Source organism: Pleurodeles waltl, chromosome 2_2, assembly GCF_031143425.1.
Source record: "Pleurodeles waltl isolate 20211129_DDA chromosome 2_2, aPleWal1.hap1.20221129, whole genome shotgun sequence".
Taxonomy (NCBI): domain Eukaryota; kingdom Metazoa; phylum Chordata; class Amphibia; order Caudata; family Salamandridae; genus Pleurodeles; species Pleurodeles waltl.
The window spans coordinates 316,178,688-316,205,790 of record NC_090439.1 but is presented as its reverse complement, the minus strand read 5'-3'; the positions used below and the strand labels follow the sequence as shown (position 1 = coordinate 316,205,790).

Here is a 27,103-nt window from a genome sequence, read left to right as displayed (position 1 = left end):
CTTGGAAACGCCACTTCTAGAAAGTGGGTATTTCCATGTTCTAAAATCCCTTTTGTGTGTCTTTGTAATTCATGCTTCATTTCACTGGGGGCTGGGGAAACCACATCTGTGCATTCCCCAGCAACATCTTTGAAACATGGGCAGCTGTAAGGACTGACCTCTGTGAACAGAGGGCCTGGCTGGATAAATTGAAGGGATAGGTTTTGATACTTGGCCTCTCTGGAGTCAGATCATGACACCACTAAAGATAAAGAGCTACATTACATGGCCCAATGGCAGACATGACTGAAATTTAGGGGAGACCTCTGTGGTTCAAAGGGGAACCCTTTGAGCCACCCCCAACTTCAAAGGCACGCTTGAGTACAACTAGGGATAACACACTTCAGCAATTTAGAGATGCACTTGCCGGAACACAGGATGGAGTCCCTGAACTCTTTAGTGCACACTGCCAGAGGAAACTGTTGTGCACAGGAGTATTTATTGTCATAGGAAGGGATTGTGTATCCTTCCTGCATTGTGGCTGGCTGGGCACACTACTTGCTGCAGTGGGACACTCTGAGGTGTGCTCTCTAAGGGCTTGCTGGATTGCCCCCTGTTCTGTGTGAAGGTCTCAGGTACATCAAAGACCTCCGTCAAGGGACCTACACCTTCTACCATGTTGTCTGGAGAGCGGTGCCCTCCAGTCCTTCTACATTGTCTCTGGATTCCACTGGGTAGCAGCGGTGTGAATGTTGAACTAGGAATTGTGCCTGAAGACCGGATTTGCCTGGTGCGGAGCATACAACGTACTGCCCGCATTCAAGGAGTGTAGCCCTTCAACGTGGGGCCATGGCACGCATAATCATTTGGTTGCTAGTGAATGGATTACTGATTGCGGGACCCCTCGTGGCCTGCTGTTGTAGAGTGAGCAGCATTTCTCTCATGCAGCACCCGACTGCACGCTCATTGCGTGCGATGTACGTTTCATTGGTTGCGACCCTCAGAGGTGGGGGTGTACCCGGCGCAGTGCCGCATTCTACCTCATGCGGTACTGCTGAAATGGCATCTGTGTGTGTGTGACTGGATTAGTCTTGTGCGGCTGAAGTCATTGCGCACCAGATGTTATTCCTCATTCCAGGGATATACGGAATGGTAACTGATTGTGTGTTCAGAAGTGCCTGATGTCACTCAAGTCATCGCACACCAAGCATTTAGTCTCATTCTCGGGAGGCGCTGCACTGGTAATCTTTCATGTGCAAGAGGGATTGTCTGGTGCGACTAAAGTCATTGTGCTCCAGACGTTGTGCCTGATTCCAGGGAGACACTGCATTGGTAACTTTTCTTGTGCAAGTGGGATTGTCTGATGTCACTCAAGTCATCATGTACCAGACATTGTGCCTCATTCCAGGGGTTACCCAGAGGGTAACTTGTTGTGTGCAAGTGGGATTTTATGGTGTGACTCAGATGATCATGCACCAGACGTTGCGCCTCATCCCAGGGAGGCTCTGCATTGACCAGTTTGCGTGAGCATTCAGAAGTGACTGATGGTAATCAGGTTATCTCGCAACTGACCAATTGTCTGTACCAGGAGGGTATGGAATTTGGTGAACTCTTTGTTTGCAACCGGGATGCCTGGGGTGGTCCAAGTCATTGTGCCCCAGACGTGGTGCCTCCTGTCCCGGTAGGTGCCAATTGGTAACTATCTGTGAAGTGGAGTGTCTGGCTTGGCTGGGTACAATTGTCAACAGCATGTCCCAAGGCGACCCTCCTGCTGTGCTTTGCAGCCTGGGGCCCGCACCGGAAGGCTGGTTTGGAGACCCCTGAGTGAACTTCCTGAGTGGGGACCAAACCTCCATTTGCTGACTGTGGTCCGATCAGCCATTCTCTCTTATTGACCTGTACCTTTGCCTCATGATCCTGACTAAGCGTAACCACTGGCCGCGAGCTGCCTAGAATCCGGGGAAAGGTTACTTACTCTCTCACTCTGAGGGGACAGCAATTGGTCGGAGGGTGAGGAAGGTTTAGGTCAAAAAGCAGTCTCCAAACCCATTTACACCTCACCTGCCAACTGTCAGAGCACCGCATTAGGGTGCTGGAAGTGAGTGTGTGAGTGCGTGTATGCTAATGTGACTGATATCCATGGCACTGCATAGCGGTGCAGTGTGAGAGCATGGGAACGAATGTCTGAGCTTGATTTCACTGGGTGGTAGCTTTGGTGTGCACATTGTTTACAATAGTGGTTGGCATTGACGTTTACTGGTGCGGCCTAGGCTGCAGAGCTATTTCAAAAGTGATGACTGGGGTGGGTCTCATGCTGCCAATGCAGTAGTACCACATGTGGGTGCGGGGAGGGAAAGTATTGTTTTTCTCATGTTACATACTGCTGATGTCGTATTAACACTGTCGGGCCTTGTACTACTTTCTGAATGTTATTTATGCTCAGATTTACATGATTTGCATGTGGTGTTAATTCATGTGTGTGTTGAATACACACTTTATTTACATACTCCTCGTGTAGAGTTTGGTTTGTGATGCTCAGTGTACTGATTGTGTGGACGTGCTGTGCCAATGCTTTACACATTGTCTCTGTGATAAGCCTGGCCGCTCTGTGCCAAGCTGTCCAAGGGTGAGCGCATACTATACAGTGAGTGTAATCACCTACCCCCGAGGGGAGTGGTAGGTTCTGCTTGGCTAGGGCCTCGTCTCAGCCAACCAGAACATGTCGCCTCCTACAGATGTAGTTTAGGGTACATGACATATAATGATATGCTTCAAACATGGAGATTTAAACACTGTAACAACATTACCCACCTCCTCAGTTCTTTGTTTCTATTGATAGAAAGTTGTTTCTTGAAAAGTAGGATTATAAATTCTCACTTAAAATTAGTAGTAGTAGTATTAGAAGTAGTAGTAATATAAGTAGTAGCAGTGGTAGTAGGAGTATTTATCAGAAAATGGCAATGATATATTACAATAATCATAGTATTATTGGTCATTTCAGTAGCCACAACTACATTGAAAAAGTACACCAATCACAACAATGAGAAGAGTAAAAACTAGAAAAACAACATTCAGAATTGTCCTACTGCAGCTGCTAATACTTTTGAAGTAACTAGCATAACTGTACTAATAACAATAATAATGATTATAACAACAGAACCCATTAATATTAATACTAATAATGATAATACCAGTACTACTACTAATAATAATAATAATAGTAGCAGCAAGAATCCTAATAATTCAGATACTATTATTCCAGTCACTCTAGAAAGTCAACCATTATTGCCTTCAACTACGGGCAAATGCCCACTTATTCAGTTTGTGAGCTCAAGCTGCAGGCAAAGGCCCAGAAAGACGAAGAAGGTAATTTGGAAAGGGGTGAGGCTCAAGATTAGGGTTGGAGTGAGATTTAGACATACTGTAAGAGTTAAGATTAAGATATGGACACTTTTGGGATGGGATAATTATGAGGGTAAATGTAAGGGTCGAGGCTATGGTCTGGGTTGAAGGAAGGTCTGAGAAAAGGGTGGGGAGACATGCCCGGTATCAGCAAGAGAGTTATATTCAGAGTTAGGTATGTGTTACATACTTATTATGGTAGATTGTGACAGGTCACAATAAGAATTTCTTGACTCAAATCTGCATAACATAACCTGTTTGACATAGATTTTCTTATTGGTAAGTGGGATTTGCTCTTGTTGTACCCTTGACTCCCTCCTGAGTTACAGGAGTAAGCCAGGGGCATTCCTGGCTTTCTGGTTTCTTTTGAATTCCAAGTCTTAGATGATGTCACATTTTGTACTAAACCATAGGTACTCGCAAACATTTCCCCGGGGGCCACAAAGTACTGTCTGTGACATGCCTGAGGGCTGTGCCTAGGCCAGCAGGGTGAGAGTTGGGGTGATGAAAGGTGGGCGTAGGGGGACGTGAAGCAGATGTGGACAACAAACCGAGCCTTCATGTGACTTCTGTCTGCCACCAACGCTCTATTACCGTTACGTTAGTTAATGTGTAAATAAATTGTGCCTGTTTTACAGCTTTCTGAATGTTCCTGCTCTGTAAAGTGAACAGCAGCCCAGTTCTGCTGTTCGCCAGGGGGCTGCAGTTAAAGGTCAGGAGGGCCGCATGCAGCCCCCGGGCCCTAATTTGAGTATCCCTGTACTAGACACACTTAACATTTCTACAATAGACAGCCTAGGTGTACGTCTTATGTACATGCTTAAACTTAATAAAGGATTGGGAGATATTGGGTGGGCAGACCTCACTCTAGGTATCAAACTGGCTGCTGCATGTTATACAGCCTTTGGCGGTGGAAGGGATAATTTTGGCAGGCCTACAATCACGCTGTTTTATTTGGCCATACAGGACAAAGGAAACGAAATGAAGACCAAAACCTCTATCCTAACTTCTGGTAACCTAGAAATCAGAATCTCTTGACAAGAACTGATAGTTGTCAGACTTTATGTTGAAATGCACTTGGATGTGGTCAGGCAAGAGTGAATTCAAGAGATTTCGAAGATGTTGCCAGCGAGATGGAATCCTCATCTGGAGAGAACTTCGGCACCCCTATATCAAAGGAATTGTTGTTTTCTTCGCTGTAAGAAACTGAGTCTCAGTTCCAGAGAAGTTCTAGCCCATGCAGCCAGTCCCAGAGAAGTTGTAGCCCATGTAGCCAGTCCCTAAGAATTCTCACAAAGACAGCATGCATCACCTTCTGCCCTTGTCTGTCTCCTTCTGTCTTTTCTGGCTTCTACTTTAACACTAGTTTTGGCAGCTTCATTTATTTTTGAGTAATTTAAACTTCAGAAACTGTCTTGGTCTGCACAGCCCTGTTTGACACCTTCATATCGCGCAGCCCTTTCTTCTGTTCCACTCATCTTTTCACCAGTGCAGACGTTTGACTGGCCGTCAGTCGCTGCCCATTGCTGGCGCCAAGTCAGCAGGATTCCCTAGAAGTGTGGCTTGTGCTAAACTTGCTGTTGATTTTGCTAGTACAGACAAACATAGCTATTGTGACTTCCCTACCACAACTTTCCTTTAGAATGCCCCTTATATGAGAAGCAGGTTAATTCGGAGGCAAATCTACTTACTGAATAGACATCTAGCCAGATGGAAGGAAATATTTTCGGACTGTGGTTTATAAAAATATGAATCAGTCGCAGTCTAGTAAAATTCTGAAAGACGTATATATTAACATATGCACAGTCATGGCAAAAAAAAGACTCCAGAGCCAATGCCGTCGGTCTGCTCTTACTTTTTGTAGTACCTGAGGTCTTAATTAGCATTTCCCTGTCTTTGCTGACATTTGTAGTTAACAAGGTGAATACAATTGTGTCTCTTTACTGCCCATAATCCATAGCACATTTTCACCATCAACACATGGGATTCATATTCACTTACTTTTTTGACAAGGCATTGGAAGAAAGGTCGAAGCATCCTTCAGTATACTCAGCTGTACTCTGCCCCCAATTCACCCAGATCACTGCAAGACCTCTTCCATCTATGTGTTCATCTGTTTCCTGATTCGTGTTCCAGCCGGGTGAGGCCCTGTTCGTACGAGGATGAGGCAAAGTAGCAGATCCCTTGACAAAAAACAGGTCCTACAAAGATTATGCCTGACCAGCCAGGCCTCCGCCCACCCCCATCTGCACCAGAGTCATCACGCCCACAGATTTCTTAGTGAAATTCCATGGTACAGCATGCTCTGCTTTGTTTGCTCACTATGCTAGGACAAAAAACAACTTACCCTCTCCAGAAGTACGAGTTCTGATTTGTGAGAGCCTTTTTCCTTAGTGCTGTTAGAATTTTGAGGGTGACGTTAAACTTGTTGAATCCCTGTTTTTTCTCATTGGAGAATGTTCAGGATGACCAGGCTCTTTGGTGGGTTTGACAAGAGGCCAGACTTGGAATCTTCCATGTTTAAATACCCTGCGGTATGATATTTGGTGGTGTCCGTTGAAAATGTGCACCTTAACCTGCATTTCGGAGAAAGTAGTACAGTCAAAACATTGTTTCAGCAGTAGTAACCTGCACCGTCATTACATCCATGAAACGATTTGATAAGGCAGTGTGGTGAGTCTTAGCTCACAACATTCAGATCCTCACACCTTTTCTAAAAATTGCTCTTGACGTTGGTAAATTTATAGATTTGCATTGCTAGATTTTGTATTCTTTCAGTGCTAATGTGAAGTATTCAGTGATTTTATTTTGTTTCTTTTATTGATGGCTCGGGGACGAAAGAAGTTCCAGTTTAAAGCAAACTATTTGGATTTTTTGCCAACAAGCAATTACATTTTCTCATAAAATCCCCATCTCATTTGACTTTCTCTGTGTTTCGTACCATGCACCTCTAGTTCCACTTAGACTCGTCTCCATTCAACATATCCAAAGTTCTTCTTTGCACTTTTGCTCTCCTCCCACGATTAATGGAAGCTATAGCCATCAATTTTTAAGGGTGGCACTAAACAGCAATGGAAAAAATAAAGGTTTTTCTGTCGTTTCTATTCTATCAACGAAAGTCTGCTGACATCTGGAACATAGGCAGGAATCCAGTCATATATCGAATTAAAAAAAAAATTGGCTGTTTAGATGGAATTCTAAATTACTTATGGTGTGGCATTATGCTTATTGATGCAATTTTAAGTTCCAGATAGGGAACGACGAACTGCTAATCATGGTCTCTAAAGTAATAGTGCCAGATTCTTGTGGTGTGGGATAATATGCTTGCTATTAATAATTAATGCCTTTTCTCCTCCATTACAGCCCTTCCCTGCCGGCGCTTGATTGGCAGCTGCCTTCTCACTCGGGACCTTATGAACTTCGGATTGAAGTGCAGCCCAAGTCCCATCACAGAGCGCATTATGAGACGGAAGGAAGCCGGGGGGCGGTGAAGGCCTCCACCGGAGGTCACCCAATTGTGCAGGTATCCATGACTAGATAGGGACGGATGTTTATTACTGATGTATAGCACTAGTCTGATTAGCTGGGATTTCAACAGGACCAGACCTCAGTTCTTTGTCACTCCCTTGCACTTGAGGAACAGAATGATGCATTGATATCAGGGAAGGTACACCGAAAGTCAGCCTTCCCTATGGCAGTGTTTTTTGGTTGTGCATGTTGGCTCAGTAATTGCTAATTTGTTTAAATTTTCATGAATTTTGAGGATATGGAAAGGATTAAAAATGGGAAGAAAGAACGCACTGTAATTTGAGTAAGAAAGAAACATCACCCCTGAAAGACTATATACCCCCTTCTATCTGCAGCTCTTTCACAGTGGGTGAGTGGTAGAAGTTGCGGGTAACCAAGCCAAAGCTCGAAAAAAATGGGACAATACACCTAAAAATGTTCAACAATCACAGCCCTGTTCCTTATTTTTAAGACACATCCTCTGATGGAAATGACTTGATTTGAGCATAATAGAAAATCGCAATATCCATGGAGTGGGTTTAAATTGTGAAGGCAGCAAAAGCACACAGCGCCATGATTTTGTGGTTATGCACAAACCTTCCCAGAGGCTTCTTATACTTACCACAATATTTTATGAGGGGTTTTGAAAAGGATTTTTAGACCTGGAAGAAAATAAATTAGGCCCTTCATTCTGAGCACCCAGTTAATTGTGATATGTGCATTTTCTACTTTTATTACAAATATCACAATTGGGAAATTCTTGGATGAAAAATACCAAATAAATATTTAAGACGTTATGATTTTGGTGTTTCAAACACCAACATTTACGTGTTATTCCCCCTTTTCTGAGAACAAACTCCTAATCGGTTGTTCTTTATCAGACTTGATAAATTCCGAGGCAGCACAGTTGGATTTTGTCGAGACCAATAAATATTGACCCAAACACTAGGCCACTCATAATGACGGCCTAGCTCACACTGATAGAAGCCTACATAGTGCTTCTGATGATCATCTGCCCTGCAGGAGTAAGCACTGACAGTACGCTATTGTAATGCTACCCTTTGCATAGATTTCCTGGAGTACTTCTAAAGACTGTTGTAAAAGTGTTCAAGTGCAGAAATCTACTAAAATCCACTGAAACCTATGCTACATAGAGCTCTACATTATGTCAGGCTCTACGTGAATCATACCCAAAAAGAGTGAAAGGCAAATGAAAGGTGGTGCAATACCGCTACCTGTTGTGTATCCCAGGGAAGGGTATGGAAAACTCTTACACTATCTTCTGTTGTGCCCTGGGCATCCACCCTTGTCAATCGTACGAAAAAATGAAAAACCTACCCTTTACCTTCTCAAGTTATATACTTATTTGCCGTATTTGCACAACAAAAGGGCATCCATACTTTGCAGATGAATGTACATTTTAAGAAAAATCTGGCACATTTTAGGCAAAATGAGACAAATCATGGGGCGTTATATAGAGTTTGGTACAGAGGATACTCAAAAGGTGGAGAGTATCCCTTCTGTAGTATCACAAGTGTTATATGCTCTAATGCACTTTTAATATGGCAGATGGTACATCCTGATGAAGTATCCCACATGCCATACTCTAAATAAGGCCTTCAGTTTCTCTTTGTTACCTACCTTTCTTAAATCATGCATTCCTCTGCAAAGCTTACAAGATGTGTTCAAATAATTTGTTTTTCCCCAAAGGGTACTGTTGCCAGCCTCTCGAGTACATCAATCATTTAAAAAAAATTAAAATACAGTCTTTAATGATAGCCCAAAAAATCTTCGGTCAAGGTTGACCCATTGAGCGCTGTGAAATCTCCTATAGGATAGCTTGGTGAGTTGTGATCAAAGTGTAGTTACGTTGTAGGGAGGCCCTACCTAATCCTGGGTATACTGAGGGAGTGTAAGGCTACGGGCTGGGATAGTGATTCTCGCATAGAACAGTCGCACGTTTCTTATTGAAAAGCTGACTGTTATTTGGTGCGTTTCAGATACTGAATTTCTTTTCACAGCAAAGTAGAGACCTGTTTAATCCAAAAACACTTTTCAGTGGGCGGGGCTCTGTCTTGCCGTCTACCTCCAGTGCGGGAGGATGTACATAAAGGTCACGCCGACTGCCGCTAAAGTCAGTTTTGATCTTTGCTGGAGATTTGGTCTGAGGAAGGGGTCATCGTGTAAACCCCTGCACAGTCATAGCTGCCAAGTTTCTAAGGTCCATGCGTGAGGTGCTTCTGCAGTCTAGGTTTTTTCCTTTGAATTCTGGGACTCCTACATAATGAGGATAATCGGCGGCAAGTTGCACAAGCTTAAAGCCTCTGCAGGGAGCGCTGCCACATGGACTCTTTTGGTGCCAATGTTCTAACCTTCATAACTCCCCCATTTGTCTGGGTCCCCTTGAAATGTATTTCTATGCTAAGTGTTCCCATGCAACTTGGAAGAGAGGCATAGCCATTCCCACCCCCAACTATCTGAGGAGATGATTTTGCCTATTTTAACTCCAGCACTCGAATAATTGGGGAAAGTGTTTGTTTGGGGGTCTGGAGGAGTAACAGTATTGCTGTGACATTGCATATATGCATGACATGGTTTTGCATATGTACAAGAAAGAGAGGGGTATTGGCAGATGGGGAGCATAAACAGCTCTCTGGCTCAGGAGCAGTGGTCAAGCCATTGTTGGCAAGATTACTCCCTGGCGAAGACATTCCTTGAGTTTCAGTCCGCCCAAGTGAACACCTTTCTTCCCTCTTTGATACATCAAACAAAGACCTATTCAAGGTACTAGGTGAAAGCAGTGCATATGCACAGAATTGCGCACTGAAGATATATAAGTGCTATCTGTTCATTATTGAAGCCCCTGAGAAAGCCATATACCAAGCTTGGGAAAGGTCAGGAAAATTACTTTTTCCCCTTCATCCTTCAGAATCCGGTGACACAATTACCTGTAAACGTTGGATTCCATCAACATCTGCATAGTCTACTTATTATTTCAAAAATATATTGTACACCCTTCCAGCATATTCATGCATTTGGGAATGACAGCACAAAATCTATTCCCTGTTCAAGACATGTGTACATGCACAGGCAATAGCAAAGTTGCATGTAAAATCTGCTTTTTTGATATGTTTAATTCTGCAGTAGAGAATCTATTTTTAGTGTTCATGTTTGCAAACAAGTTCACTCTTTCACATGTATAGCAAAGCACCAAGGATTTAAGTGGTTTGGGGGAAAGGTGGGGTGTAACCATGTATTATTAGGTATAAAGTACCCCCTGCCATAGATGGCAAGAATATTACTCCTCTTACCCCATGTATATATATATATAGTGCAGATTTTTTCACTGAGTTGAGTAACGGCCAGAGATTGGCAATGTTGGTTGGGAAACTGATGTATTAAATCGTTCTACTCATTACTGTGGCAGCAGAATCAAGGATGCTCATCAAAGATAATGAAGTATTAGTGTGAAAAGCTGTGGTTCCTCTGCCTTCTGTCAGTGATGCAACCTTCGCTGTCTGCTCTAGAAATAGAAATAAATCACTTTGGGCCTCAGTAAGAGTTTGCCGAAGAGGGTACTCCTTTGCAAATGTGGTAGATGTTCCATCTGCTGTATTACAAGTGCATTGCAACCTATAGCACTTGTAATACTGCAGATGGATATCTGTTAAGTTTGGTGGAGCATATCATCCACTTAAACTCTAAATAAGGACTTTTTTATTCCCTGATGAAATAAAGTGGGCGACAGTCCCAGCTCTAAAATATTTGCAGCTTGAAAAACACAGTTTTGAATTCTAGAGTGGCCACTCAAACTTTAATCACCCCCCAGGTCAATATAATTAGCACTGCTCAATCAGTCAATCAATCAATCAATATTTGTAAAGGCAGCTACTCACCCTGAGGGTCTCAATGTGCTGGGGGAGGAGGGGCCTCATCTGAAGAGCCACATCTTGAGGTTCTTTCTGAAGATGGTGAGCGACGGGCTTAGTCTGAGGTGCAGGGGGAGATTGTTCCAGATCTTTGCTGCAGTATAGGTGAAAGATCGTCCTCTGGCGGTGGTTTTGCGGATGCGAGGAATGGTGTCCAGGGCCATCTGGGCAGAGCGGAGGGATCTGGCGGGGGTGTGGAAGGAGACACGGCTGTTCAGGTAGGCTAGTCCTGCGTTGTGTTTGGCCTTCTACATGTGGGTGAGATGCTTGAAGGGGATTCGCTTCTCTGCTGGTAACCAGTGGAGGGTTCTCAAGTGTTGGGAGATGTGTTCTTGGTGAGGGAGGTCCAGGATAAGTCTGGTGGCGGTGTTCTGGATGAGTTAACGTTTTTTTAGGTTCCTAATTGAGGTACTGGCATAGAGGCTGTTGCCGTTGTTGAGTTTGCAAGTGACTAAGGTGTAGGTGACTATCCTGCGACAGTGTGCAGGGATCCATCTGAAGATCTTCCGAAGTTTGTGGAGTATATGCCAGCAGGAGGAGGCGACAGAGTTTGCCTGACGGGTCATGGATCGGGACGCGTTGAGGATGATTCCTCAGTAGCGGGCGTGCTCAGTTGGTGCAGGGGGGGCGCTGAGGGATGTGGGCCACCAGGAGTCGTTCAAAGTTGAGGTGGCGTTCCCGAAGATGGTGAGCTCAGTCTTGTCGGAGTTGAGCTTAGGCAACTTTCTCTCATCCAAGGTCAATTCACTGCTGAGCTGAGTGATATTAAATCTTGTGGTTTTTAACATTATCCCCCTGATTAAATTACGAGCTAAATTCTGATCCCTTCGTAAACAGAAGGATCAAAATTACTAGTTGTGTGATAATTATCTCACCCTCACAATTTTCCCCTTATAAATTACAACAGGTCAAACCTGTGGAAATTTATAGGGACACAGGTTTGGGAAAAAAAAGCCGAAAATGCATTATTTAGTGTGTTAAAATCCAATTGTGCATTGTTTAATCGTATTTTCTTGTTGAAAACTCTGAATAGGAGGTAATAACATTACCAATCTAACTCTACAAACTCAGAATGTGGGACTATCAGGGGCGGTTCCTACACTTGGGTGGGGGAGTGTCGCCCCCGCCAGCAAAAGTTGCTGCAAACCTTTTACACCGAAACGATAATAAACCATGTTTATTATCGTTTAGTTGTGATAGGGGCGGGGCAATAAGGATGAGGAGAGTGCACTGTGCACTCGCTTCAGTGCGCATGTATGTTTCGCGGGCCGTCTCGGGCCGGCCAAACACACATACCAGTAGACTCTCTCCTGCCCAGAAATGTGTTGTTGGGCTGAAGTGAGCAGGCCCAGCCTTCTAGTCTGCCTGGGAGCACCCTGGCTTGGTGCTCTATATCTCCTGTGGGGAAGAAAGAGCAGCAGCGTAGCAACGAGGCGGTGAAGGTAAGTTTTATTTTATTTTTTTATATAAGTTACCATTTATCCTCAGCCCCTCACCCCACCCCCACGCGCATGTGCCGCGTTGCCCCTTTACAGTGCAGCGAGCCACGACTGGGGCATATGTATATGAAACGATGTGAAAAACTGTGGCAATAAAGTCTATATGTATAGGAAGCCTTTATTAAACAGAAATCAGTTGTTCCATTGCAAAGAAACTACCCTTTTGCCATGCAGACCACAGTGCAGTGTGTCTGGCGCACCTTTATAGTGTGTGTGGAATTCCCCTTTTTGCAAGCTCCCCTTCCTTTGGCTGCCATGAAAACTATTAGTCTCTTGTTTGGTCAGCCATTGGTTATTGAAGTAGATCCCATAGTGTCCCTGTGTTAGTAGGTTGCACTGTCTGTAGCACTCGCTGCTTATTATGCTAATGTGGAGCAAGCCGGTCCTGAAAAAAGCACTGCACTTGCAGCTGCTAACTGACACATATGTCGGCTGTGCATTATTTGAGGTATTCACTTATCTGCAGAAGCCATGCTTTGCCCTTTATTGATAAAACCAATACATAAAAATACAATACCCTTGAGTTTGAAGTCCGACATTACTGCGATATTGGTGTATGGCGTGTCTTCCATAAAGGGAGGAGCCAACACCTTCACCTCAAAAATCACCTTCGGAGTTTTATGAATTTTGTGTGTGTGTGAAGGTTATGAAATAAGTATGGAATCTTCATTTTGCACCATTTGCCTACGAAAAGAGGATACATTTTTATTGTGACTGTTTTCAACTCCTGCTCTATAGTTCTGAAAAAGTGGTGCTTCAGAATTTGGAGCTGACTCAAAGTTAGAAGGACTAAAATAGGGAGAACATCTACAACAGTAATAAGAGCTAAGTATGTTAAATGAAAATCATCTTGAGCTTCCAATCTTATTAGTGTTGTAATAGTGACCAAATCAGACAGATTGCATTAGTGGCCACCCTATTCAAGTTTACGAGCAGTAAGCACTCCAGTGCATCAGTCAGGGTTGCCAACAGTATTGTAATAATATAAAGACAGGTTTGCCAATTTGGAATGGCTATACTTGAGTTATCATAGCAGCCACAGCCTCAATGCCTCTGGCAATAGGTAATAATATCTGGCAAGGTAATAATATTAGTAATAAGTCTCCCAGCGCCGCATGATATACCATTCGGTATCAGATTTAAACAAATTTTGAAAATTCAAATATTTTTCACCACACATCAGCTTTTGACTTCTGACAATACACAGATTTGTGTCTGAAATACACTCTTCTCAATATTGGATTAATATATTAATTCAACCAAGCAAAAGCTACTACTTGTTTAGGCTGGACTGCACATAGGAGAGTAATTTATAGGTAGCTGGAGAGCTACCAGTCGCTAATGAGCTACTCGAGGCCTAATCCACAACAAATCTTGCTAGAAAAGGTACATTCCCCATGATAAACATGCTGCAGAACTCAGCGATTCACTTAGGGGTTTAGCCCAGAATCATTGTGCATGCGTGAATGGTGGTTTTGTAAAATTACAGAAGAAACCCCACTAGCTAGCGACAGTGGCTCATAGCAAAGCTAATGATCAGAATAATGTCATGATCTTAAGACAGTTATAGGTACTTGTCGCTGCCTTGAATCAGGAGTAGCCACGGAGTACCCAAATCCTCTTGTGCCAGTCACCAAATACAAGAAAACAATAAATAAAATAGTACTGTATGTTTTAAAAGATTTTACAAACTTGTTGCAAGTTAACATAATAGGAGTCGGGACCCATGTTGTTGCTTTATATGGTCTGGATTGACAGCGCAGATGTCGCCAGACAATTATGTGAGCATCACTAGAGGGGCTTTGGTTCAGAAGTGGTGTGCTTCAACAAAAAAGTGCTTGCCATTCATCAGCTGTGATCATTTGTTTATTTTTCCAAGTGCCTCAGCTTGAACTTTAAGGGGGCACACACATGACGTTGGAATGCTATTAAAGTGTATTAGATAACTATATAATTTATGTTGTTTTTTTGTCTGGGCACAACACAGATTGAAAGAGGGCAGTCATTAATCTACATTGATGTTTAAGATGGCTTGACAGTGCAACTATCACCTGACCTTTAAGCCTACACCAATATTACTCTACAATGTTTTTCTTCCACACAAATACATTTCTATTTCCATGCTATTTCCTTGTAATGTTTCACATTACTGTACCATGTTCCTTTTAAAGCAAGACCTATTGGCATTGTCAATACCTGTTTGAGAGAATGACTATTTGAAGGCCTCAAAATTTCCTCCACATGATGAAAGATCAGTGGGGTGTAGTGCTTACATTTCTGATAGTGATGGGAGCAGGAATAGTGATGAATGGCACCCACCATCCTGGCGTTGCAGGTAATACAACAAGGGCAAAAATTAATTTGTAATATAATAAAAACAGTAAGTCACAAGTTTACTCACTGACTAGTCAGAACAGACAGTAGAGGTTTTGCATAACGCATCTGACCCTGAAAGAAGGCAGAGCAAGCGACTAATCTGTGATAGAGGCTCATTTGTTATTTTTTAAGTAGTCAACATTGATTGTGCAAGGATATAATTTAAAAGTACAATCAGTTGCACCTCCATGCCTTTGCTTAAGGTACAGCATTTCAGCAAGTGGCGAGACTCAGGGGCATATTTATACTCTGCCTGTACCAAATTAGCATCATTTTGTTAAACTCTTAGGGCCAGATGTAGCAATATACCAAATTGCGACTTGCAATTTGCGAGTCCCTGCGACTCGCAAATTGCAAGTCGCAATTTGGTATGCAGAAAGGTGTCTCAGACACCTTCTGCGAGTCGCTATGGGGTCGCAAAGACCCACCTCATTAATATTAATATTAATGAGGTGGGTCGCAATTTGCGCCCCCATAGTGACTCTGGGCACTAACGGGGATGGAGGCCTGCTGGGAATAGCAGACCTCCATGTCCGTGACTGCTTTTAAATAAAGCAGTTTTTTTTTTCCAAGTGTAGCCCGTTCTCCTTAAAGGAAAACGAGCTGCACTTAGAAAAAAAAAACGAAACCTTTTGTTTCGGATTTTTTCAGGGCAGGCAGTGGTCCCTTGGACCACTGCCTGCTCTGAAAAAATATTTTTGGGTCCAGTCACAAAGGGGAAGGGGTCCCATGGGGACCCCTTCCCGTTTGCGAGTGGGTTACCATCCACTTCAAGTGGATGGTAACTGCAACTCCATTTGCGACCGCGTACGCGGTCGCAAATGGAATTGCATACCACTGCGACTCGCAAATAGGAAGGGAACACCCCTTCCTATTTACGACTCGGAAATGCATTTTGCGAGTCGGTTCCGACTCGCAAAATGCATTTCTACATAGCAAACACGCATTTGCGACTCGCAAACGGCGATTTTCGTTGTTTGCGAGTCGCAAAGTGTTTGCTACATCTGGCCCTTAATTCGGTGCAAAACTAACTTCATATTTATACTTTGGCGCTAGACCCGTCTAGCGCCAAATTTATGAGTTAAAGTAATTTTTTGGACGTGGAAATCTACCTTACCTTAATGAGATGCAAGGTAGACGTTCCCATGCAAAAAATGACTCTGTGGCCTTAACGCCATATTTAAACTCCTGTGCAAAAATGGTGCACAGGAGGGAGGAGGGGTAAAAAAATGGTGCAAAGCTTGCTTTGCCCCATTTTTTAATGCCTAGGTCAGGGCAGGCATTAGGGGACCTGTGGGCCTATTTCCATGGTGGAACACCATGGAATAAGCCCACAGGTGCCCTCCCCAGGCCCCATTGACACCACACCAGAGGGACTGCGGAGGATGGGGGACCCCATCCCAGGTAAGTATTTTATTTTAGTTTTTAAAGTGCCATGGGGGGCCTGAAATGGGTCCCCATACATGGCACAGGGTGCAGTGGCCATGCCCAGGGGACACTGGTCCCTTGTGCTGGCCATTGGGGTGGTGTACATGACTCCTGTCTTTTGTAAGACAGGAGTCATGTGGTATGGATGGTTTTGCATCAGAAAATGACTTTAAGCAGGTTCAAGTCATTTCTTTGACTCTAACCTGCCTAATGTCATGTTTTGGTGCAAAACCCCCTTCTTCCCTACTGCCAGCCCCACCCGACTAAAGTCTTTTTTTTTTACACTAGCCTACCCTTTGCACCGGCTTGCACCATTCCATAAATATGGTGCCCAGCTGGTGCTAAGAAATGGTGCAAGCTGGTGCTAAACTTTTTGGTGCAAAACTGCCTTAGTGCAGTTTTGCCCCAAAAAGTATAAATCAGGGCCTCAATGTGCCAAGTCAGAACGGAAAATGACGGTCACCCTCATGCCTTATAATGACATCAGTACTTTAATTTATTAAAAAATTTATGGTGCCCAAGGATAGAAGTACTTGATCTCCTGGCAATGTTAGTATGACAACCTCAGATTATTTCAGTACATCTTTTTACAGTAGTTCAGAGAGAAAAGAGTTTCTTTTTTACTTACACTAATGCAGATATTGCTGGTCGCCAAACATTACTGCAGGTTGTGGGCACCGTCAACCACTGGTACAGATTACGCATTAGGGCCCATATTTATACTTTTTTCTGCGCCGCATTTGCGTAATTTTTTGACACAAAAGCGGCACCAACTTACAAAATCTAATTGTATTTTCTAAGTTTGCGCTGCTTTTGCATCAAAAAATGACTCAAGTACAGTACAGAGCAAAAAAGTATAAATATGGGCCAAGATGTGTATAACGTATGCACAATAGCCATGCAGTGTATGGGCATAGTGATGCTCTGTTTTGGTGGTTTACACAGAGTAAGGCTAGACACCGCTCATGAAAGCGGCTTTTTCCAAAATAAGACCTGCAAGCATCTGTTCCTTTCAGTGTGACCTCAGCACTGTACGCCTGCACTGGGGACAGGCAGGCCTCTTTTCTAGTGGGGAAACGTGCGCCTGTAACTAATCAGATAATAAAAATGCAAGCTATGCTGTATTTGATTTCAACTTATTAGTGAAAAAACATATATTGCCAGCTGTCCAAACGCGGAGCTATAAAAGGCTAGGCCACAGTCTGGCCTGTGGTATGGGCTGCATGGCCCTGCGCCGGTAATTGCAGCCTGACGAGCAGGTGTGCGCTTACATATTACACTCTGCACGTAAGAAGGATGACGTCTGCATCTGGATGGCAGAGGGCGGCACCTCTGCAGCACTTCATGACTGTAATTTTAGATCAAGAAAAAAGCCATGAAACTGGATATTTTAAAAATACATCGACCCACTGCTGAAAAAAAAGGAATCGGTCCAGATGGGGCTACCACCTTGTCAGCAAAAAAAGAGGCACTTGGAGTTGTGCCCACCTAGCTGGCTTTACAGCATATTTTTCTAATTACCTAAATGATCAAAAATTCCAGCAAGTCCATATTTCTAAGCACACATCTAAACGCCTCCCTCCTGTCAAAAGAATAGGCCATTCGTTCTAAAATACTATATCACGTTCCCAGCATTCTTCGAAGTATCCCCGCAAATATATTCCTAACTATTCAATAACAAGTTCATTCTTTGCTTGGCACTTTATGGGCTTACAAAATCCAGAAAATTGAGACCTGCTGGCTTTGCCAATGTTCCAGGCTTCTCCTGAATGCTCCTGATTTTGGGACATGTGAGTACTGATGAACAAGGAAGTAAGGTGGTAATAGTCAGGATCCTCCCATTTCTCAAACTGAACACATAGGTCTTTTCATTCCCCGGTCAGTATCTTAGTCACTGGACACATCTCCTTCCATCACAAGCATCTGCCCACGTGCCCGCTACGTGTCTGTAGCCAGAGAAGTGTCTTGCTAGTGGAAGGTCACGATTTAGGACTTTTTACCTAATTTTTCTCTTTCTCATGAACAGCAATGCCAGCAAGTATTGATGAAAGCAGTAGTGTTAGCTTGTGACTGACAGATACAATGCTGGTACAACAGGGCAGAAGCAGTGCAAGCTATCCTTATGTATAGACGAGGTATTGCACAGGTAGCAGCAGTGCAAGCTTCGCTCACACATAGAACATGTGTAACAGCGGAGCAGTGCAAGCTTCTTTTCCACAGATACACTACTGACTGCAGCCGGATAACCTTCCTTACACACAGAGAACAGGTGCAGAACCCAACAGCATTGCACCCTTCACTCACACGTAAAACATGTACCACACAGCAGCAGCATTGCAAGCGTCCCTCTCATAGTACTATACTGATATCAGCAGTACAAAATTCCTTACACACACAGAACAAGGGTGGAACAGGTTGGAATGCAAACTTCACTCACACATAGAACATGCACACATAGAACATGTAGAAGCGTCTCTCTCACACAGTTCAGAACTGACAGTGGCCATACAACCTTACACACATGCACTCACACCCTACCCCGAAGAGCAGAGCAGGAGGCAGCAGTGCAAACTTAACTCACTCACAGATAGCAGCATTACAACCTCCCTTCCTTCTCAGTGCATTCTCCAATTACATTTCTGGGGGAGAAAGTGAAAAAGTGACAAGGAAAACTAACATGGATATCACTTAAAGCCCCATTGGTAAAAGAAAAAAGCTGAATCTAACAAAGTTTCAAAATGTGGGTGTATGGATGCATCTGCCCAGCACTATTAGTGTAAGATGGGATCTGCCAATAAAAACGTTCAGTACTTTTGCTTCCTGGTGTGTTCAAGGTCTAGTGACATGTCAGGGGAGAAAGCTGTAAGCAGTAAAATCGGAAATGTATCCCAGGTTCTCTTAAACCAGTTTTGCACTAGAAGTAACTGCAGTCCAGCCACACTGCATCAGATGTTTTTCTCATGTTCATTCCTGATTCATAAGTCCACAACAGATCCTTCATGTACCTTTAATTGTGTTTTTAATTTACTGCTCAAAGATGGGCATCCTCCAGATTGGGATGGTTAAATTACAAAAAATCCACAACGAAATGGTTGCCATTTCATGATGTGAGAATGTACGTGCGTGTTGACACAGGGGGCAGACATCATCAGGCTGGTGCCAGCCTAGTTCAGCAGAAGCAGCAAGCATGTTTTGGCTTTTTCCCAATAGTGTTCAACATTGACGTCAGCACTGGCAAAAAGGTCGGCTATTCCCTTTCAAAAGCAAAACCTATTTGTATTGCACAGTGCTTGTTTGATAAGTCCTTAGCGTGTTCCTCATTCAGCGAAGAAATACCACTTTGCCTAGCTCAGCACTCGTACCTTAGGACAATCTATTGCCAGTTCCGCAGAATAGACATTTAAAAGAGACAAAGAGGAAGCATACATAACAGCTGGCTTTAAAGGTGGCTGTCATTGAAGCATCCGAGGAGGTGCCAAAACTGTCTTGTTGTCTTGCCACGGCACACGCCCTTCCTCCTTGTCCCCACCTGGTTCCATCGAGAGCACAAGTCTCTGCAGATGGGTGAATGGGGAAATGGCCTTCAGCTGAACTGAAGTCTACTCTGTGATCATGGTCCGGGTGGTGCTTGAAAAAGAATCACCTTATATTAAACAGAAAGTACAATTAGATTTCCCTTCGGCCTCTGAAAGATTATGAGGTCACACACTTTAACTTCGTTTTTATTAACATTTTTATAATAAAATGGAAGGGACCCACGTGGTTTACATTTCACGGCATTATTGTGTGCTCTTTACCTAATCACAGTTTCTGTTCATCCATTAGGATAATTTACCCAATGCAGATTCTATATGCTGCTGTATGGAATATTGAAACTGTTGTAATATGTTGTGATACTTTGTATATGTGTGATATACCTTATCGCAAACAGGTCATTTGGGCTGTTACCATCGTAAATTGTCTGCTTTTTCCACCTAGCGGCATAATACACAGAACAACTGACCTTATAACCAAACCAACCCTAAACTTGCGGTTGTGACTCTTACTATCTTGATATTTCTCTTAGAAGTCTGTGTGATCATGTTAAGATCACATTTACCATGCAGGCGTGAGCTACCTATGGCAGATAGTGACAAAACATATCTACTCATAACTTTAATGGACAGGCATGTCAGTAGTTAGGCTACATTCTACTACAAATGTCTGTATTTTCATACATTCACTTTTACTGTGGAACATTCCATAGGTCAAATGGACAGACCTAAATGACTTGGGTGCACGGGGAGTGGTGTTAACGTGAGGTCAGACACTTAAGGCACAGCAATTACATTAGTAAGTAATTTTGGTAATTACTACACCCCTACCTTGACAGTTCTGCGGATTTCAGCAGATCTAACCTGCTGACATTCTTTCAACAGGGGAGTTGGGTGGGTGGTGGGGAGTGGGAATGGGTGGGTTGGAAAATTCTGATTTAGTCAATGAAGAAATGCAGATTCCAGAGGAAAACTAGGAATACGAGGTATTTACTGCACCCTGTAAAACCAAAACCTGTGGCATCAATATTGACTTGGAGTGATAAATATTTCACCCACCTGGCAATCTCGGCCTAAGTGCCCTGAATGAAGCATGCTTGAATGTCCCACATTGGCTAGTCTAAGCAATACTTTTGTTTACGTAATGTAGAAATAAATACCAAGCTCAGGTGATAATTTTATGGATGCTTCTTGTCAAAAATGGGAAGGGGAGACTGATGGTGGCTTGTCATTGTAATTTTAGTTGCCCAAAGGGATTCCAACAAGCACCGTCCTCTTCAAAGTGCACCTGATATGAACTACTAAATATTCACATCAAGGATAAGCCAATCAGGCCATACCGTTGTATGGACAACCCCTTTTTAGGTCGAGCACATAAGTGCTCTGGCCTGTTGTAATCTATTTGTGGGCTTTTAACCATGCTTATCACCATCACTCGCTCATGGGCTTGCCTTTCAAAAATCGGTTGTTATCATTGGTAAATGCTTTACGTTTGTCCCTCTTTGGGCCAGTTTTGTTACTGCATTGGCTATCAACCCTGTTACATGGATGATTGCACTTTTGCCGATATGTTTGACTACGAGCAAACTTCTTTTTCCTTTTGTGTCTCTCCTTTGCGCTCATGGCGGCCATGGCACTTTGAATCGGCTTGCTAATATCAACTGTTTTACTTTTCAATGTATGTGACAAGAAAAGTCCGGTTAGGAATTCACAACGACTAATAGCTCTAACTCGAGCAACTGCGAGACCCATTGCATTGCAAATGCTTGTTTCGTTATACCATCACATTACTGCTAATTAGGGAGAAAGCCAGGCAGGAAGAGGAAGGGGAACCAACGCCATACCTAAGAGAATGTTTTGTCTGCCTGGAAGAAAGATCTCGGTCGTGTCATGGTTTTCCTACCTTGCTCTTAGTCTGTCTATCTTCTTTCTCTTGCTGGGAGTCAAAGTTTAAGGATGGAAAATAAGTCCTGGTCCCCAAAAGTGAGTTCTAGTGCCCAGGGATGGCTTTAGTGCTGGTGGTGCCTGGCGCAACAGTCTTTTTCAGTGCCCCCTTTATGACCTCCTCCTCAGATTCCCTCACTACCACTTGTCAAAAGTGCCCTTCATTGCTCCATACGCTCTACTAAACCACTCTGTTAGCCACATACAAATACAGATCTGTTCTTTGCAGCAAGGATATTAACCCTATGTGCTAATTTACGGGGAGCCAAAACTGCTACTAGACGAAACTGTGATCTCTCTCTCTCTAGCAGAAACATTCATCAAAAGAGTTATCTTGAGATTTTTATTGTAGTCTGAAGGCTGGATGCACATGGAACTCTGCAGCAGGAGCTTTTAAATCTTAAGTTATTGCTATTCACAGTGCTCCTCCTGCCTACTCCCTTTCCCCCTCGAGGGCCGTGGCCCTCGTTCCAGGTCAGCACCCGGTGCGGCCACACTAGTCCCACTGCCCTAAACCCGGTCCTGCCAGTGCCCGCCACCTGCAACCACCAGCACAAAATAGCCATTGATGCGGTAGCTGCCTGCTTCAACTCAAAGCCCATTTTGTGAAACAAAACGGACTAGTTCTAGTAATGAAGGAGACGGATAAAAGGAAGAGGCAAGCGCCCAACTCTAGCCCTCAGTGGTTTCAAGTGTCCTTCCGGAGCTCAACAGAATGATGGTTTGCTGGCTAGAAGCATTCATGGTTCACGAAGTTGTGCAGCCTCCTGGCTTGCAGTCTTCCTCTTGGCTCGGGTCTTAAAGTAGAGCAGTGATTAGGGGGCTAGCACCGCATCCATCACTGCCTGCACATCATCTTGGAAGCCTGAGTGGAACCCCTCTGTCGGGAGGGAATTGGGGCAGGGAAAGACAGCACTGAGTGAGCGTCCAAGTTTAAAGCTTCAGAGTTATTTTCCATCGTGTCATCTGACTGCTTTTGGAGATGGAGAGAGGATCCCCTTTCTTTAATTTCCTTTGTGTGTTTACGGGAGCTGGTCTATCGTCAGCCACAAAAAAGGGGGAGAGGCGATCTAAGCCAACTTTGGCACCACTCAAAGACAAAACTAAAGGTTGTTTTAAGGCAAAGTTTGATAGATTAAAAAGCATGTCTAACTGGCATCAAGCCTCATGGAATGAGAAAAGAGTCCTTTTTATGACAGTACAAACAAAATGTGCTAAAAAAATGTCAAAATATATAGGATACAAAGCCTATATGTGCTACGTGTGATATTGGCGCTGCAGGGAAACTGCTTTGGGATCTTAGGGAATTTGGGCGAAGCTCCATTGAGACACTCGTAGGGTGGAAATCCCAGTCATCATTATGCTGAATTATGCAAGCAGGATGCACCCACTTAAAGGTTTTCGCTGCACATACAGGGATAATGCACTAAATATGTAATTCATGTCCTAATGTGTATAAATTTAGGACTAGCGGCCCAGTAAATTCATGTACCAACTTCAGGAACCTTTGATTGACCTCGTGGTCTTAGGGTTCGAAGCCAGTAGATCCACTCTGACGTTCATCTATTCGAGGTTGATGAGTACTACTAACACCTATCATTCAGCACCAAGAAGCTCCATCTCGTGTACTTTACAAGTACAGGTTATGTGCATACAAGTATCTTTATGCAGTGCTATTTTACGCTGTATTCAAGCCCAAACACAATGTAGAGTTCAGTGGGACATGCTTGTTTTTAAGAATTGAATAGAGACGCCGAATGTAAACTGTTCTAAACAAACCTAGACAGGTGACAGCACTGTATCTGTCTCATCAGAGAGGGATAGTTGCTTCCAGAGGCCTGGGGGTTAATCTGAATGACTGTGAACTGATATAGCCCTTCAATAGGCAGAGCTTGCTAAAGCATGACACTGGAGCAGAAATAATAATCTGTTATTTATGTAGCTCTTTTATCTAAATACTTTATATAAAAACATTTTTATACAATTATTATTGCCAACTAAAACTGGTACTCATTTGTCGACCTTAGTAAGATGGAAGCCTGAGAGCAACCGGTAACTTGCAAATCACTCACAGATCTCAACATCACGTGATCAATATCTGACAATCTCATCAGCACCCTTTAAATGCAGACACACATGCAGGGGAGTGCCACAGGCCCTTGCAACTCATGTGGCGTGTGCTGTACAGAGTCCCACATCTTTTGGGGAGTCCACATTCACATTTAGGACTATGGATGTCTGTGAATATGGGAGTGTCAAGGGCTCCGTGTCAGGGGCCCGCCAACACATTCTTCAAGGTGCCCCATAAGGGCACTAAATGGGATATAAAAAGTGTGAGGGGGTCTCTAAAAGAGGCATGGCCTGTGTAATTAAGGGCATGGCTTGACTACGTAAACTAAATTGCTTTGTTTCCCGCAGTGCACCATCCAACGGGTATTACGGTGCATCTCTGAGCTTTTTGTTATTACATTAAGATGTATAACTGAATAACTAACAAACCCCTAAAACCAGCCAAGGCTATTTTTTTGTCCATGGCAGTTAGCTGTTTAAGATAAATGAGTAACCATAATCTTGTTGTAAATAATTGATAATGAAAATGTTTCAATGTTGAAAACGTGACTGTGAAGTAGACATTATGGAGACCTGTGGGGGGCAGTGGCCTTCAGAGTGTCTCAGTCACTCCGGTTATATTCACTTTATGTTACACCTGCTCACCCATTTTCTCTCCACGTCGCCTGTCTACATAGCTTACATCTCATCTCTTACCTCTTCAGCAGCCTGTTTTCACCGTCTCCTGTACACACTTTTTCACATTTCCTTCACTTCTCATTTCTCCACCTCCCAAACACACACAGCACCCACCCACTTGTAAGTACTGCATTTTCTTTTACTTTTGCCTTATCGATATTTTGAGCTTTCGCCCTGTGAATAGTTTCGCATTCTGTGCACCTCCTTTACACACATTTGCAAAGAACTCAATAGCAACTGGAATACGAGCCCATTGCTCTCTAGAGAGGTCAAGAATTGGAGGACCATGTATTCTGAACATGTTTTTGACCCACTGACAGGCACTGTGAAATTTCACTGCCTTTAACCTCAACTCCAGAGCTCTGGATTGCGGTCCGTTATATACACCTTAAGGCACTAGACAAGAATAATTTACTACCCGAAAAAAGTACAGGAGCACACCATCCTGGAAGTAGCTAGCACTCTTAGATAAGACAAGATGAAGTTAAATATGTGAACTATAAACTTAAACAAAACCGCTGAGATGGGTTACCTGAACGTTTTGAACATTCATTGCTCAGAAATCAACCAGTGCCTTTGACCATTTCAATATCAATATACGTTTTTAACTACCATCATTTTGTGTTACGCCACCGCACACACAGGGCACTACGGGGGCCTCAAACTATAGTGAAGGCAGATGTGAAGCCTGCCTCTTGAAGATCGGCACAAGTGCCAACCCCAAGGGTGGAAAATATAATGCCAGCTGAGTCTGGGCAGAAAGCACGTCCTCCCTGGTGAGGGAGGGCTCCCCTGCTTTGGGCTGTGGCTGTGCAGTCCTTCGGAGTGCTGTGAGCCGCTGGCACAGGCGCAGTGCCGGGCTGGGAAACTGAGCAGCCCTGCTCCCTTCCTCCATTCTCACACCTCTCGCTTTCATTTCCCTCGCCTCGCGCACCCTCCGTGCCTGCTGCATTTTCATGGGGGAACTGGAGTGAGTGACTGAGGCAGTAACAGTGCCCCTCCCTCTCCCAATCCGCCTTTATAAACCGACCTCCAGCAGCCCCAACCCGCCGAGCAATGCCCGTGGAATAAGCGGCCAGCCGGCCCTACACGCGTGCTCCGCGCGTTGACCAGGGTAGGGCAGCTTACGGGGCCTCTCGGCCCGCAGCGCTTGTGGTTGGCGTTGGGTTTCAAACATGCGCTGCTGCCCGGCTACCAGCCCACCCTGTCCGTGCAGGGGCTACAGCCGTTCGCCAGAGCCGAAGAAAAGCGCCCCGCCAGCCCCGTGTACCCTTCCCCCCTCTCTTATGTGGCACCCCTAGATGGTGAGCGCCACTGCCCTGCAGATGCCTGCCTGGGGCGCCCTCGAAAGACTGCCCACAAACTGCCGCTAATGCATCGCCCGCTAACCTTTTGTTAAAGCCTTTTTTCAAACTGCTCAACTTGCTTTCAGGTGAAGAGTTCCGTAGTATCTGAGTTACCCTGCGACTTAGGCCAGCCTTAAAGTACCAGTACAGCGCAACCGAACAAAGAATTTTAAAAACTTTATTGTATGTAGTTTATTTGTGCATCTTTTACGGACTAAACGGTGAGCGCTTTCGTTTCCGAGCAGAGCAAAAACATTTGAAAGAAAGAACAAATAACAATTATGGAACTGTAACAGCTACCCAGATTACTGCTTACTTCCAACAAGTGGTTCCTTAGATCGCTAAAAACACCTAAACACTTTGCAGGACTGTTTTACATGCATTGAACCCTCAATGTATTTCAGCATCATCGCAGAATGTAGACTTACTGCTGCTTTAGGTGAGTGTATAATCCATGGTACCAAACAGAAGGATTAGGGTAGGGGTATCGGTATCATTAACAATTTTCCGAGGACCTGTCTACTAAGGGAATTAATCAGTCGATTGTGATCCATAGGGAGGACAACTTGCTCGATGTATTTGAGATATACTACGTTCCAATGGTGTTAGCACTGTTGTTCCTTATTGGCATGTCTGTACAAAAATATGAGGCAGGATTGACTAAATTATCCAGCAGTAAAATGCAAATTGTGTGATATAATGAAGTAATTATGTGTCAGTATTATTTTACTGTTTGGTCATTTTAACATACAAAAAATGTGTAGACATAGCTTAACCTCATTAGTACCAGTTTAACACCTAGATACAGCAACTGACAACTGAAAGTTGACCAGTTAACTTTTACAAAGGTTGTCTCACTGAGCATCATCTGTGTAGAGCTTTTTTGTTTTAGTACATTTTGATCCATAAATATTTGAATACAAATCTGTAACTATGCAGTATATTGTGGATTATGTGGCATGTTCACAAATTCATAATTATGTGGACAACGTTGCAGCCACAGCATCTCATATTCCCCGCAGCCCCACTTTTTGAGTAGGGCGTTCATGATACAGTATGATATGGAATTATCTGTAGTGTAACCGTAGCTAATCTTAGGAACTTGTCTTAAATAACAGCTTAAAAATTCAAATGGTTGGGTACAACGTGATAATGTCAAGTGGAAATCCGTGCGTCGATGCCACCGAGCAACCGTCTACCTCACTTCCAAATGCTTACAACACTTCTACCCTCCGAATCCCCACCAAAGCAGGCCGAGGGACTAAAATTCAACTTTCTCCACAGCATTTAATTAATGTCGCCTAGTGCTATTAATCTTTATTTTAACTTTATTTAAAATGCAGCATTGAGAAGTCATCATTACAGTACATAGTGAATACATACATTGCAAATTCGACGAAATCAATGACTGG

The 27,103-nt window shown here is 43.7% G+C and overlaps 1 protein-coding gene across 6 annotated transcripts in view; it reads left to right on the top strand.

Annotated features, from left to right (window-relative positions):
- The window catches only part of NFATC1 (nuclear factor of activated T cells 1), a 395,649-nt gene that overhangs the window by 94,810 nt on the left and 273,736 nt on the right, over window positions 1-27,103 (top strand). For all 6 annotated transcript variants that reach the window (XM_069219782.1, XM_069219784.1, XM_069219783.1 and 3 more), the window contains exon 3: window positions 6,745-6,904. In XM_069219782.1, coding sequence (XP_069075883.1) covers window positions 6,745-6,904 — 160 coding nt within the window. The remainder of the gene's footprint in view (window positions 1-6,744; window positions 6,905-27,103) is intronic.